At 37.7% G+C, this 15,505-nt stretch overlaps 2 protein-coding genes across 2 annotated transcripts; both read left to right on the plus strand.

Annotated features, from left to right (window-relative positions):
- Positions 1-2,828: 2,828 nt before the first annotated feature.
- On the plus strand, positions 2,829-12,500 carry LOC113580421 (homeobox protein Hox-A10-like). The gene is made up of 3 exons (XM_027014961.3): positions 2,829-3,117; positions 3,753-3,927; positions 11,715-12,500. The coding sequence occupies exons 1-3, from the start codon at positions 2,829-2,831 to the stop codon at positions 11,797-11,799; spliced, it is 549 nt and encodes a 182-aa protein (XP_026870762.3). The 3' UTR covers positions 11,800-12,500.
- On the plus strand, positions 5,494-10,439 carry hoxa9a (homeobox A9a). Its single transcript, XM_027014912.3, has 2 exons — positions 5,494-8,615; positions 8,968-10,439. The coding sequence occupies exons 1-2, from the start codon at positions 8,036-8,038 to the stop codon at positions 9,204-9,206; spliced, it is 819 nt and encodes a 272-aa protein (XP_026870713.2). The 5' UTR covers positions 5,494-8,035; the 3' UTR covers positions 9,207-10,439.
- Positions 12,501-15,505: the final 3,005 nt, after the last annotated feature.

Genomic DNA, 15,505 nt, shown 5'->3' on the forward strand with positions numbered 1-15,505 from the left:
CTGCTTTTCCAAGGTGGCTCGAGACGAAAAGGCAAGAAAGACCACTGCTCTCAGTGTTCATGTTCCTTGCGTCTAGTTCTAATTAATTTATCAAAACGGGTTCAACCACCTCCCTTTATTTAGTACCCGTTTCTCAAATAAATGAGGATTCCACAAATCCACAATTCCACAAAAGGCGCTCTTGAGATCAATGTCATGACCGTATAGGATAATGTCTGGTCGCACAGAAACTCAAAGACTCGAGACTTTCACAACCTTTTTGCACAGATGATCACAAACAAAATGAAGGCTTATGATGAAGATTTTATTTAGCTCAGTGTACAATAGCTATTGTGGAATCGGTTAAGGTGTTGGTAATCTGAGGCTCCGACTCAGGTTATATAAAATTTACTATTCACCGATTCAGTATGGTGGACCAGATAGTAAGCTTGAATTTAGGCAGGCGTGGGAAGTATAGACACACTCAGGTAATATAGGCATACTTACTTAGTATACAGGCAGACAGGTAGAATATTCTTGCAAAGCGTTGTGAGGAACGTAAGGCTCTAAGTGTAAACACTATCTAATATATTACAGGTGTTTCGACATTCATGTTTGAAATGTTTCATGCAATTAACTTTCTGTCCCAATAGCACACATAAATCTTCTACTGTTTTTATTAAATTCAATATAAGTGTGTAGAGATATGGAGCCCATTAAAATCTCTCTTTTACCATTTTAATCAGATGTTTCACAGTGAATGAGTTACGATTTAGCTTCACCAATGTGAAAATCTATTAAGGATTCAGCAAGCTAGGTCTTTTCCACCACATATATGAAATTAATTTTTAAAATGATCAATAATGAAGCAGAACGTAAATTATGGCTACGCGAATTCACTGCGACTTTAGCAGTCACGACTATAGGTCTTTTAATCCTTGTTCGGACACTGTTTTGGCTAGCAGTGTCTGGAATGTCTCCAGGGTTCATTTTTTCTCCCTCTCTCTTTCTTAACATCAGTGATGTACTTTGAAATATAGATTTGCAATTGTGTAACACGATCAGGTCTTTCCGCAAGAGAGATTCAATGACAACATTAAAGCGCGCGAGGGGAGAGAAGGGCAAGAAGGGTCCTGTTACCATTCACGTGGAACCTTTGTCTCTAGTGAAAAATAAATGCTTCCTCTCTTCGAAATAAAATGTTAGATTATTGTTCACGATTTCCGCTTACAGGGAACATTAAATGAGATGAAGACGTGAGTTCATGTTCTTATTGGAACTGAAATAGTCAAAGAAAAATTAAAGAACTTAAAGAATTGTGAGATTATTGAGGGTAAATGAGAAAATTACATATGTTCGACGCGCTTTTTCCTATTGCTCACGGAAACCTGCTTCACGTTATATTTTATTATTTTTTATTGTTGTTTTTTCGTTGTGCGTAAACCCTGTCCTGATGTTAAAATAGTTTTTATTTGATCCTGTTATAAAGATGAAGGTGTTCTAGGCCTTCTAATACACGCTAGGCCTATTATCCACAACATATGCTTCATACCAAGAAAAAGCCTATTCTGCAGCTTTGCTGCAAGCTACTATACATAGCGCACTCACATAAAAACATACATGAATATTATTACAGAATGGAGGCTTGGCTGCATTAATTAAACTATATTATAATGTTGAACACAATAAAAAAAAAATTAATATACTACATTCCGCAGGTGTCCTATAAAATAAACGCAGTGCACAAATCATTCACATTTTGGCTATCATCTTGACTTGAATAACACATAACAATGTAGAAAAATTTATATGGTGCTGTTTACACTTTATTGGGCCTACATATAAGTAGTCATTTGAATTCAATTTATTTTAATTATAGGCTAAGATTTTGTTATGGTTAAGCGTGTTTGAAAAATAACTCAAAATGTAGGTTAGATTTCATATTTCAAAGGTCATATTTGTTTCTATATGTGAAGGTATTTCCATTTTGCATTATCTGCGGGCATGCTGAAGTCACGCGCGCGTGTGTGTGATTGGGTGAGTGAGTGGGTGTGGTCGTGGGTGTAGGTGTGTTTCTGGTTGTGTGTGTGTGGTTGTGAGTGTAAAAGAAAGTATGAAACACAGAAAGAATGAAAAGAAAGAAAGAGAAAAATACAAACAAAACAAACGATGTGTCATCTACTCCTGCCCAGGCTTGTTTTCGATCTTACGGATTACGTTGTTCTGATGTGGGCGTGTCCCTCTCTGTTTGTGGACTTGCACTAGTATAGAAGTACACACAATTCGGGAGAACTCGTCAACTGCAGCATATTGGGCTGTGGAAATGACAAGCAGAAATGACTTCTATTTCCACTAAACCACAGCCCGGTAATGGTGTGCACTAATAGCTTCAAAAGTCATGAACATCTAAACATCGCGCGGACTGAACCCAACAAAAGTGCTGTCCCACTATAGGCACGGGAGTAGCGACGTTCGGCCACCCAGCCTTGAGTCTTAGGAATTACCAAACGGTGTTATATCTTTATTTCACTAATTACATAGAAGCCAGTGGCGAAGACACAGGTCGCGCGCAAAGTTCCCCATGACGATTTAGGTCATGTGGATGAATACGTCGAGGTCGTCTGCTATCATTCGCCAGACATGAGGAAGATGTCTTGCCTTCTTGTATTTCTCCAGCGAACAGCAAACAGAAGAGAGCGTGTTTTCTCCCCGAGACACAAAACGGGCTTGGAGAACCAGTCTCTTGCAAGAAGGATTTCCCTAATTCACAGTTTGCTTCAGGATCCAGTATAGTTATTTTTAATTACTGTAGATCGGTTCCTTTTCCAGGCTACTTCCGGCTCTCTGAGATGCATGGTCTTGCAAAGATTTATCGACACGGTATGCAGGGCTACACGCGTCATCAAACTCCAGTGACGACCATAGGCACTTTTCGATTTGATTTCCCACTGCCAAGCTTAAAGCAGTCAACGGAACAAATACACGGAGACAATGTGGCGTCCGTAAGGAACAGAAGCCAGGCGCACGCGCCTCCCGCTCACGGAGCCAAGGTGTGGATGCCGGAGTCCACCAACAAAGGAACGTCACCTCCCAAGCCGCCAGAAAACTCGAAACAGTGTAAAGAGAAAGGTAGTGAGGGTGAGTTTCGCAGATTCCCAGTAAACACATCCTGTGCTTAAAATGAAACATAACGCTAGCCATTTGTAATTTGTATGTATTGATAGGTGACTTTAACAAGTGTGGCATGCATTATTCCATTTTATGCATATATAAATAATTAAATGTTCTTAACCTGTAGTCAATTGAATTAAACAATTATAAAAATTTGTTGTAAGTAAACATTTAATTTCACCATTTAATTTTCATAATACGGCCATCAAATATCCATTCGGTGCTTTGTAAAATGAAAACAAGATAACGATCGTATAATAATGTTAACATAAGTCTAATGCAGCAAAACTAGATTTAAAAAAAAAAGAGTCTGGAAGGTAGACAGACAAATTTGTACGCTATCAAGTACATGTGTAAGTTATTTTTCTCTTCTCTTCCACGTTCAAAATGTCAAGTACTTAAAGTCAGAAGCAGTCCGAATTAATCATATATTTTTGTTTAATTTTACAGTGACTCTATCTTGCTAGTACAAAACTGAGCACAGGATACACACACACACACACACACGCACGCACTTACACATAACCACTCAGGGTCTGTAGAGAATCATGCGAGTCCTGCATGAATAACTCGTGTATCTGTCTCTGTCCTTGTTCTTGCAGGAAACTCTAAAACAGAGAATGATTCTAACTGGCTAACGGCGAAGAGCGACCGGAAGAAACGCTGCCCCTATACGAAGCACCAAACCCTGGAGCTCGAGAAGGAATTCCTTTTCAATATGTACTTGACTCGCGAGCGTCGCCTAGAGATCAGCCGGAGCGTACACCTGACCGACAGGCAAGTCAAAATATGGTTCCAGAATCGGCGCATGAAACTGAAGAAAATGAGCCGCGAGAATCGAATCCGTGAACTGTCACACTGTTGTGGGTTTTCCTCTTGACACGAATTTTAAAACGAATGTTGCGCCCTTATATTATTAAAAAACGCTATTTATATTCATATTCACGCTCTTTATAGACATGCATCGAGTCGGTATTTTCCGTGTAAGCTAATGACGACATGAATGTTGCGGTTAGTCACGTTGCTTTGAATTCTGTATGAGGGTAGACTTTTCAACTCATAGTGAATATTTCTCAAGGCTAATTTATTAGCGTTTCAAACCTGAATATGCGGCTTGTTTTGTTGATAAAATGCCAGCGCATTCTTCACTTGAGAGGGATACTCGAAAACATGGCGGTTTCGTTGTCTCTAAATGTGATGTCGATTAGTTTTGTTTTATGCATGACTTCTCCATATGCAAGTGACACTACTCTGAGTGCATTCAAGCGCGCGTGTGTTTGTGAGGGAGTGAAAGAAAGTAAGAAGGTATGAGAATGTGTGTGTGTGTGTGTGTGTGTGTGTGTGTGTGCGTGTGTGTGTGCGAGTGCACGTGTGTGTGCGTGTGTGTGCGTGTTTGTGTGTGTGCGCGTGTATTAATGTATGTTTAGTAGATGCTATATTGATGTAGCCTAGTCATTGTTCCGATTAGTTTTCTGTGTAACTTACTTATTTCGCCCAAATGTTTGTGTATTTCCCACTGAATAAATTATTATATGCACATTCATAAACTGTCTTAATTCATTTCTGTTTTATTGTACAGTAGCATAAATGATCAACCTATTTAGAAATGTCTAAAAATGAAAACACGTTAATTTAGATGGCATAACGCAAACGCTTTTTATGCATGCGCTGGTATAATTTGATTTGGGGGCGTTGTGGCTTGGAGTATTTTAACCCTCTAATCTGGATTTATATCTATTTATCGTATTTTTCCTCTTTCTGTGGTGTTTTAGATCATGAGTGTTGCTGGCGTAGTTCTTTGAAAATCGCTTAGAAACGTTCAGGTGGCGGCGTGTCATGAGCTAGTATAGTATAGCCAGTTTAGTCCGCTTTTGTGACGTTTTATAGCGCTCTACTGTGTAAGGCTCGTCACTTTGCTGTGAGTCTACCTTCCGTGCAGTTCTAAAACACAGTCTGGGAGAGACGGATCTTGGTTTAGCACTACAAATATTAGGCTATTCTCGGCTGCAGGATCTGTACCTTCGAATTGTAGGATTTAAATCTGCGCTGGAGTACACAGGTGAGACGATATCTTAGGTTACCTATTTTAATGTTGCATATTGTTGTCTTGACACTGTAGAGTTCAACTTGCAGCAATGATCGGCCTTCTTCAGAGTACTGGATACGATACATAATAGACTAAATTAGAACCTGAATTCTACTTATTTACCGTTTTGAGTCCTGGTTGTTTTTACTGGCTGCCATTCTTATCCGGAGATTAGACTGTCGAGTGGTTTAGGTAGTTTCATGTTGTTGGGATTGCATTTCTACCTCAGCAACACGAAACTGTCTTTATTGCCACAGTTAAATTCATCTATATTTTATTTGATCACTTTCCATGGCATTTTTGTGAAAATAATGAAGGAGAGGCCAGCCGTGCTTTCACGCTACATTTTCCGTCCACAAGAACAAGAACTGTAATTTTGTCATCTTTTTTAATAGGTAGTACTTTTTTGTACAAAGTACATCTCAATATGTATGTTTGCACCGCCTAATTATTTTTGTAATGATATGTGGTACAGAGGCAGAGATGAAATCTTCGGGATTTATTTGAAACTGATAGTTGATGACGGAATCAGACAAGGCCTCGGTTACGTCCACCACATTGAAGTCTAGGGGAGGGATGGACGTCTCCTGGGGACCAGCGACCTCAGTAAAGCACCAGTAAGCTCGAGGGTGCTTCTGTTGTGCCCTATACACCGCGGCTGGACACAAAAGGTTGCAGGGGCTTTATGATGGCATTCAGCACGTTCAACGGGATCTTATCTTGGGTCTAAAAGACATGAATAGTGCCTGCGGTAAAACTCGGCCGTGTTAACAAACACCCCTCAGCCGTTTACGGCCCCGAAGTGCCATACTGTTTCCGTCCTTTTTTCTTTCCTGCTGTAAAAAGTCGCTCTTCGCCAGGATTAGCCTGTCTGGTCTCTAGTGATTCTACTTTATAAGATTAGTACCCGTTTTAGTGAAAATGCCGTTGTTGTTGTTGTTGTTGTTGTTGTTTAAATAGAACTCAAACCGAAAAGACTAAAGGACAAGCTTTTAGAGCAGCCTGCCTGAAAGTTTGGTTTATAAGATATATTTGAAAATGTTATTCTTTATTCATTACACCACATCGATAATATAATATCATTATATACGCGAAGAACCAAAATGCATTTAAGCTGTTTTATAGCAGTAATATTAGTAGTAGTAGCCTAAATTTATGTCCTTCAGTTATAATGGCACAGCTATATTCTTGGGTGGATTCATTATTAACAGAAATAATTTATTTTACTCTGTTTAGTTGAGCTGCTGTTCTGTTTTAGACAATTATCAGTACGACGATATTTTAACATTAATTACTATTATTATTATTACTAGTAGTAGTAGAAGTAGTAGTTATGGTGGTGGTGATGCTGCTGTTTAGAGGAAATTATTTAAGAATAAGTTTTGTTCAAGTCTTCTCATTTCTGTTTTCTAAATATTGTTCTTTATTATCCTTCCAAATATCATAAGGCAAAGACATATGTAACATTTCGACCCCTCTTTATTATTGTTGTTGTTGTTGTGGTTGTTGTTCTTGCCTAGGTCTAAGAAGTGGGTCATATAAATGCAGTAGCTTAATAACGTCGACCATAAAGCTAATTATTTCGTCTTTTAAGTGTATTTCATGTTTTATTTATTTATTTGGTCCAATTGGTCCACAAAATATTGTTTATGAATGGTAATAATTTATTGATTATATGGTGTCTTATGGTTGAGGTAGTCTATTAGACACCTAAAGAGAAAACAAACATTTGCACACTGCGTACTGTCTGGCGGTTGTTTTCTGTTTGTTTTTCTTCCAGTTAATTATACAAATTACATAAACATGAGGTAAGATATATTAAATCCAGTAAATTGCTAGTAAATGAAAATGTATTTTAATACGGTTATTGCACTTAACAGAAACATCTTGAAGCAAGCTATCGTGGTTCTGCTTTGTTTTAGACTAAAGTGCAGCGGTTTTCTGCATTAACTTTAATATTAAAACGAACTGGATGTTCGCTTAAAAGTGAAAGTGGCATAAGTTTTGTTAATTTGTTTGTTCGTGTACTTATTTTCTTTCTTTCTTTCTTTCTTTCTTTCTTTCTTTCTTTCTTTCTTTCTTTCTTTCTTTCTTTCTTTCTTTCTTTCTTTCTTTCTTTCTTTCTTTCAATGCAATGACAAGGCCGGTGACAGAACAATTACAAATTATGCTCTATTATTACAATGTAAAGAATACATAAAGATACAATAAATACATAAAAATACAATCTTTGATGTAAAGAATATTGGTCGTAAATTTTGGACTGTTTATCAAGATAATGCATAATATATCTTTATTTTTTCTTTAACATATTCATTTTTGATATTTGATGAAATAGCAGTACTTGATATTGTTTTTGTTTCGTTTACGTTTCTTATTAGGTTTTTGGAGTTTGCGCTTAAAATGTTCTATTATCCCCAGCTTCTTTGGAATGTTTTGAAACATATTTACAAACAGGAGAATTCTGAAATCAATCCCATTTACATGGCATGCGAGTATGCCTTTAGTATTCCTATAGGCATCGGCACTTTATAACATTTACTTGGTATTTTTCTATTTTTCATTAGACGGATATTGTTCTAGATCTCATAATGTTAAGCAAAATGAACTTTTTCTTTTTTTTTTTTTTTACAGCAAGGGCGATTGATTTATCCTTTATTGTTCTGTCCCTATGGTCACGTGCACACGTCACCCAATCGAATGGCAGCCTGTCTTTCAAGTTATTAACCGACTGGGCTTTGCGAGGGCGAAGCTGCCTTTTGATTCACAGAGTTTATTATTTTGCGAGTGTGTTGGTGTATGTTTGTTTGGTGTTTTACTTTTGTATATGATTTTGCGTTTGCCCCCACCATGTCGACATCCGGAGCTGTGACAGGATACTACGTAAACTCACTGATTCTCCCGGAGAGCGAGGAATCCCATGTCCCATCCGCCCCAGGACTTCTTCTGCACGCGCGGCAGTCAGCTCTGCCTACCGAGTGCAACGAGCTCGGACCTTCCATATTCCTGTCAAAACAGCCAGTGTTTGGCAGCACGAACTGGGGCCACATACCGACACCCGTGGCCAGCGAGGTTTCATCTGTGTATCACTCACATGCACAACCCCAGCCCCCATTGGCGGGAGACTTCGCACAGTCGTGGCTGTTGGAATCTGGTTGCGGACCTCTCCGTCTAAACGAACTACCGACTATCCATTCCAACTACTACGCCAAACCCGATGTGACTGGAACGAACAGTAGCAGTACACGATCGAGCTCCCACGCTATTCTACTGCACGAAGATTTCCCAAACGGGGTGCGTACCACGGACACGGATTCGCTGTCCGGCCGGAATGGAGATGCGGGACACGACAGCCAAGAGAATCCGGGCATTGATCCAAGTAAGAGTAAGCGGTTACCGGCATATATACGCGAGTCAATTGGTTTTAGATTGCAATCCGTGCAGAAATGAATTTCACTTTGTGGAAGATGCATGTCAGAGTTGGCTGGGTTGCCTTGGAACATGCATGTCATAAGCTTCGTGGAATCATCGTATTATTGACTAGGTTTACTGGAGTTTTCATGCTGTAACCTCTGAAAAACGTGGTAATAACTTAAATATCGTGATGCATTTCAGTTTGGGTGTTGCTAAATTTGGATGTGTGCTGATTTGGATTTAAGTCTCAGTCGGGTCGGTATTGGTTCATAATTTCGAACTCCCCTCTTCTCCTTGCTCTCTCTACCTTTCTTCAGACAATCCCGTATCCAACTGGCTTCACGCGAGCTCTACGCGCAAAAAACGCTGCCCGTATACTAAGCACCAGATCCTCGAGCTGGAGAAAGAGTTTCTGTTTAACACTTACCTCACACGCGACCGCAGGTACGAGGTCGCCCGTCTCCTCAATCTCACCGAGAGACAGGTCAAAATCTGGTTCCAAAACCGCAGGATGAAGATGAAAAAACTGAACAAAGACGGAACGAAAGAGGCATGACAGAAAGAACTTGTTCTAGGACACGCTGGCAAAGCAGTCCTGAACAAAAGGGGCATTCTTACAATAGGTCTTGTGTCGATCATTTCATGAACATTTTTTGTCTTAAAGCATGCTAGGATCCAGTTCTTCTGCATACTGGATTACCCGTGTGAATTACGTGATTTCTACCTTACCGAATGTTGCACCAATCCAGTTTATTTGTACGGAAAGGGAACGCGGACTGATTTATGGACTCCACAAAGCCCTTTATTTTTTGTTTAACTAATAGATATAGATTCCATTTATGTATTAATTCCCTTTCGATTGTATCTTAGTATATTAATATGCATTTAGAGCATAGTTGTGAAAATATTTTGCTTATGTTTTTGTCTATTACTACATTTCCATGCATTTCAAGACGGCCACTGTAAACCTGGCTCGTATCTCGCTAATGTATCCCCACTGGAGGGGACGTAAGAAATCTAGAAATATTTCCTGTTTTTGTTCGTACGCAATTGGGCTTTTAATACCACCTAGTCTTTCTTGCCTACCTACATTTAAATAGAAAAGAATGAAAATATTATTTTCGTGATGGCATCTAAACTCCGGTTTAAAAGATTTCGTTTTCTTCACTGAGTCGGTGAACAAATTAAAATTCAATATTGCAAAATTAAACATAAAATTTAAAAAACTAAAATAAAATAGAAATTACATACACTGTTGCCAACATAAATATACCTCACGGTCTCATGACCGGTCTGATTTTTTTGTTTACTTCAAATATCACTAATGTAATTTATACTTTATTTATTGAATAATAAAGATATATATCTCTAAACACCCGCTAAAATATTTTGACATTATTATTATTATTATTATTATTATTATTATTATTATTATTATTATTATTATTATTATTATTATTATTATATTATCACCTAATAGCAAGGTCGTCTCAAATTAATTCCACAGATCTTAAACTGGAACCTGCTTGTTTCTGTATATGTTCTATCTTTATTTCCCGTGTTACAACGTGCTTATTCAATAGTGCAAAGTGGTTTCACAAATGTGGCAAAGAAATGCGTGACTTGTACCCTCTTTAAATGCGCCCTCTTCCTTTTGCAGTACTCTAGAAGCTCCACAATCCCCCTTAGTCTCTCTATAATATATATACTCATACGCTATGCTTTTAGATATTTGACTCATCATACCCTAAATGGCTTCGACTATCCATAGTTCTGTTGACTATGGCTAGTCAAAGCCATTTTAGGGTGTGTTGAGACACGGACTAAGCTGTCTCTCCCATCCTGCAGTGCAGCTTCTGCTATAAGAGTTTGCTAGTTGTATATTGCCATAAAAGACACTTACCGCCATAACCATTTATGGGGTGCAAAGCCCTGCGACGCAAGAGAACACAAGAGAGATGTTATTAGACCCAGAAGCTGAAATCAGGGAATATTGCGCCATAAATTCATCCGAATGCTGTTTTAACACAATGCGTGACGTCGGCAAACAGGACTATAGTTCCTAGAGGCAGCTTCGTGCCAAATGGCGACAAGCTCTCTAGTCTTCCATTAAGTACGCCGCCAATCAATGAATGTAGCATAAGCAGTACAGTATAGCTCTAACACATTACTCCAGTGTAAAACATATACCAGACTGGACATGAAGCGTTGTGACGAACATAACCCGCAGATGGACGACGACTTCAAAGGCCTCTCCACGAGACGCAGCCATTAAGGCCTTGCAACGCTCAGGCATTCCCCGGTTAATGTTTTTATGGCCGTCCAGACACAATTAGGCCGTTTTCTGAAGCTGTGCACCCATTTTGACTGGCGCTTTCTCTCTCTCCCCTCTTCTGCTTTCCAATAGAATTCGCTGCATGCACGTAAAGCGCAGCGGAAATAATCTAGTTTTATTGGTGCCTCTGGCTGGAGCCAGACCCGCAGCTTTCTCAAACACCTTTTGTGTCGTGGACCTTCATGGCGATAAGGAGGGCACGGGGTTATATGTTTATTGTTACGGTTATTACTGTTGTTTATTTATTGTTTGATGATTTGCAGGCTATAAGAAATAATGACGCATAACATCCGTCCAACAAAATATCTACCTCAGTCCAAGCGGACGTATGAAGGCCGATTCAACACGCCTTTCGTTTAAAACATTTACAACATCTGACCACAGGATGTCAGCAACGTTCTACCAAAATCAATGCTTGCGCACGGCTACACCGGACCCTTTCAGTGCAGTGTTATATTTTATGACATATGTGAGGCCATACATAACAACATTTTATGAAACCATATGTAAAGCACATACAAAGGACGCAGTATGATTTCAAATAATAATTTAGAAGAAAATGTTTATATAATGAAATTTCTCTTTTTTAATGAACTCTTATTTTGAATTTTTATTCGTTCATTTCACTTTAGCCTCTGTTATGCACAACGGACTCAAATGGTCACTCTAATAATAAGGATATATAATGTAGCGATTTTGCTAATCCCTACATCTTTTTACCGTTTTTAGGTATATTTACATTCTTCTTCTGGCGGACTGGTCTAAGGGACTACAGTGTGACTCAGAAAGCTCGTGGAAAATATATTTGATTTAGTTGGTAAACGGCAGGTTCATGATTAATAACTAATAATAGTAAAACATCTTATTTTCCGTTTTATATCTTCATTATTTATAGTCATGCTCAGTATTTGTACTTTAGACAGAAGTAAAATATAACTTAAATATATATTCTAAAACATATGCAATTTAAACTATCGTTGAATGTCTTACTGTAAGGTGTATAGGTAAATACCTTGGGGCTTTAGATATTGAGTTGTTCGATAGTCCTGTGTAAAGCATTGTATAATGTTGATTGTTATTGCATGGCTCCTTTAAATGTGGCCTCAAAGTTGCCTTTCCCGAGCCGATCCACGCATTTAAACCAGATGCCTGTGAAAGTGAAGTTGCATTCCTTTATTTCCTCAAATGTTCTGGGGTTTCCCATAACATAAAATATGTAATAAAATAGGTATTTCTTTCTTGATTTGACTTATAAACAATACTAAGTAATAGTATTTATAATAGTGTCTATAAACTTGAAGAGTTAAATTTCTATTTCCTAAAAGCCGAATATGCAATGTACCATTATCCCTAAAATGATTTGATTGTTTGTGTTTTTGACCATAAACATATCATGAACAAAAATGTCAATTGTTTTATTTCTGAACATGTACATATGCAATGCTTTAGGCTAACAGCAAAAAATGAGAAATAACAATATTATGCAGCTTTAGACGGACCGTACGCTGTAGCAACATGAGGGTCACGGTGACCCCATAAATATAAATATAAATATAAATATATATAATATATATATATATATATATATATATATATATATATATATATATATATATATATATATATATATATATATATATATATATATATATATATATATATATATATATATATATATATATATATATATATATATATATATATATATATATATATATATAACAGTGAAGTTAACTAAATACTAACGTTGTTGAACTAATTCCAAAGAATCATATTGGCGCACTTAAGAAAAATAAATTTTAGTGCCTTTGTAACAATTCGTAACGCCTTTTTTGTTTGTTCAATTGAATTTTGTAATTCAGTTGTTGCAATGTATATAGAAACACATCTGTTAATAAATAGGTTTTGTTCTTTTTGTTCATAACGTAATTTATCACTTGTCGAAATCATCCCAGAGCCTTAATTGCCGAACCAATGTAGACCGTAAAGTAAACTATTATCCGTAAGAATCGCTTTTAAGCTCTTGTTATTAATGTTCACACTGAACAAAGTAATGCACTGAGCACGCAGTTTAAGTTACAGTGTGACTACAATTTCACAGCAATGAAATTGCAGGGACTATCTTTGCGACTGAATACCATGGATTGTCTGATTGGCTGATCAAAGCACATCGTATGGCCACGTGATTTTAAAAGCTCTTCGCCTGCTTGTAAGGCTGGCTTGAACTCCAGCTGTAATGGCATCATATATCTCTCTGCCTCGTAAAAACGACATTAAGGATTCTTGGTCAACAAATCAATTGGAAGAAAGAAAATTCGTCTGTATTGCGCATGGTTGTTTTTTTGTTTTTGTTTTTGTTTTTTTGTTTTGCTTTTTTTGCAGTAATGCGTAGTTCTCATACCTAGCCACAAGCAAAAGGACGGTGCACACCAAGCACAGTAAATGATTCGTAAATTTGCTCATAATTGCTAATCACGATTCAGGGGAATTTTATTAAAAGGACAGAGTTTTGACTAAGACGCGAATACATTTACAACTTAATCGAAAAACATGAAACAATATCCCCTACCAACGGCCCCAAAATGGAAAACTGGAAAAGAGCGTCAGGTCAGAATCTAGTTTTGTTCGTATTGAAGATACTGGTGTCCATGTGTGCGGAGCTGGTGAGTGTGAGTCGCCACCGCGATGCACCACTTCGGGCAGCCTGTTAACTTTATTATTTGCTAGGTCAGTAGTTGCATTATAACTTCACTTGATACTCTCTTTGGTTTGCCAACATGAAGGCTAATTTAGTATTCTTTCTTCCTTTTTATACAGTAATCTTTCCTAATTAAAGGATAAATATTTCTAAGGAAGAAATGCACTTGTTTGACTAGGTGATCTTCCAGACCACAGCAACATGCTCAGTAATCAGTGAGACATCAATTGAAGTTTAAAAAACACAAATCCTAATTATTAGACACCTAACTAACATCAACACATTGTGCCCACACTACAGTTCATCATATGTATCCAATGAGATATCAGTTTTTACTGTCCACTAACCCTACACCTACAGGTAACCACCACTATAGGATAAGGACTATAGGACCACAGAGCCACAGATCCAAGTGCTGCTATAAAATAAGAACTAGATCTACAGAGCCAACCACTGCTATAACAGCCTGCAAAAAATAGAAGCAAAAAGGCGCAAGGCTTTTTTATATCTGTGCACTTTAGTTAACGCCAGCATTATTGAAGAAAAACTCCAGGTTTAAACCTGAAAAACATTTTTTATTCAATATTCACAGCAGTTTAAACATGGCTGTAGGGTGATTTTGTCAAATGCTGGGTCTCTAGACTTACGTGGCATAACCATAAAACTGCAAAATCCAGAACTTTGAGTGGAGTGATGCATTTCTGTAGTTCAGTAGTAATTCGTCTCTGCAGGTCACCAGTGATGGGTCTCTGTAAGTTAGCAGTCGAAAGAAATTAAGCATGCAAGTGTATTGCTATCCCCATAATTGAGGGCAGAGGGCAGTGACATCTACTTATATGATGCTTATATCCTTATAAATGTTATGCTCTTAATCAGGTCTCAACATAACAGTGTAATATACCAGCTGTCGCTGAATATGATGTTGCAACATTATGTGGTGCATTTGAAAAACATTTTGTGATCATTTTGTGTATGTCCTGTGGAAGTCCGTGGGAGATCATTTTTGTGCTGTCTTTCTTTAAGACTTAGCACTAATTTAAGAAGCCTACCTAAAACAGTAGCCTACTGCTTGATCCTGTCTACCCAAAATGAATGCACACACACTAAGAGCCAATATACAGTTTATTTTAGTACACACATTTTCAAATTTTAGTTTGGTTTGGAATGTATAGTATTCTAAAAATAGACCATGGGTTTAGCAAACAATCTGGCACATTCACTCTGAAGTACTTCACACATTCGTGATTCAGGGGCCTATAAAAAACAGGATTTTTTGTATAATTTGATTAAAAGGCATCGACCTATATGAATACAAAGATTAAAATATGCACATGAGTATAAAGAGTGCATAGACATGTATATGTACACTGACTACAAGGTGCATAGACCTATATGAGTACATTGATTAAAAAGTGCTTAGACTTTTATTTGTGCACTGATTATAAGGTGCATTCACTTATGGGTACACTGGTCACAAGGTGCGTAAACCTATATAAGTACATTGTTTGATTACAAGGTGCATAGTCCTATATGTGTATAGTGATAAAAACGTGCTTAGACCTATATGAGTACAAAGGTCAAAAGGTACACATATGAGTACACTGTTTCATTATAAATACATCGAATGTAAAATGGCGCCTTGCAAAGATCTTTGCTTTCCCGCCCTTGCTTCTCCTGCTACCCCAGAGCGCGACTATAAATCTGCTGTTGTTTATGAAAATTTACTACTGCTGTAGAACTTTATGAGGCCATATGGTTTCCTATTGGATGGTGGTAGTCACATGATTTTAAGGTCCCAGGACCGTGAACTTTTTATTTGCGC

The sequence above is a fragment of the Electrophorus electricus genome, chromosome 2 (assembly GCF_041902795.1).
Source record: "Electrophorus electricus isolate QZ-2024a chromosome 2, ASM4190279v1, whole genome shotgun sequence".
Taxonomy (NCBI): domain Eukaryota; kingdom Metazoa; phylum Chordata; class Actinopteri; order Gymnotiformes; family Gymnotidae; genus Electrophorus; species Electrophorus electricus.

What these genes read in the sequence shown, in the direction of transcription:
- LOC113580421 (XM_027014961.3), top strand. Translation starts at nt 2,829, where the DNA reads ATGCATGGTCTTGCAAAGATTTATCGACACGGTATGCAGGGCTACACG. An exon ending in TAAAGAGAAAGGTAGTGAGG is followed by an intron (nt 3,118 to 3,752) that starts GTGAGTTTCGCA and finishes TTGTTCTTGCAG; the next exon opens with GAAACTCTAAAACAGAGAAT. An exon ending in AGCGTACACCTGACCGACAG is followed by an intron (nt 3,928 to 11,714) that starts GCAAGTCAAAAT and finishes TACCGTTTTTAG; the next exon opens with GTATATTTACATTCTTCTTC.
- hoxa9a (XM_027014912.3), top strand. Translation starts at nt 8,036, where the DNA reads ATGTTTGTTTGGTGTTTTACTTTTGTATATGATTTTGCGTTTGCCCCC. An exon ending in GAATCCGGGCATTGATCCAA is followed by an intron (nt 8,616 to 8,967) that starts GTAAGAGTAAGC and finishes ACCTTTCTTCAG; the next exon opens with ACAATCCCGTATCCAACTGG.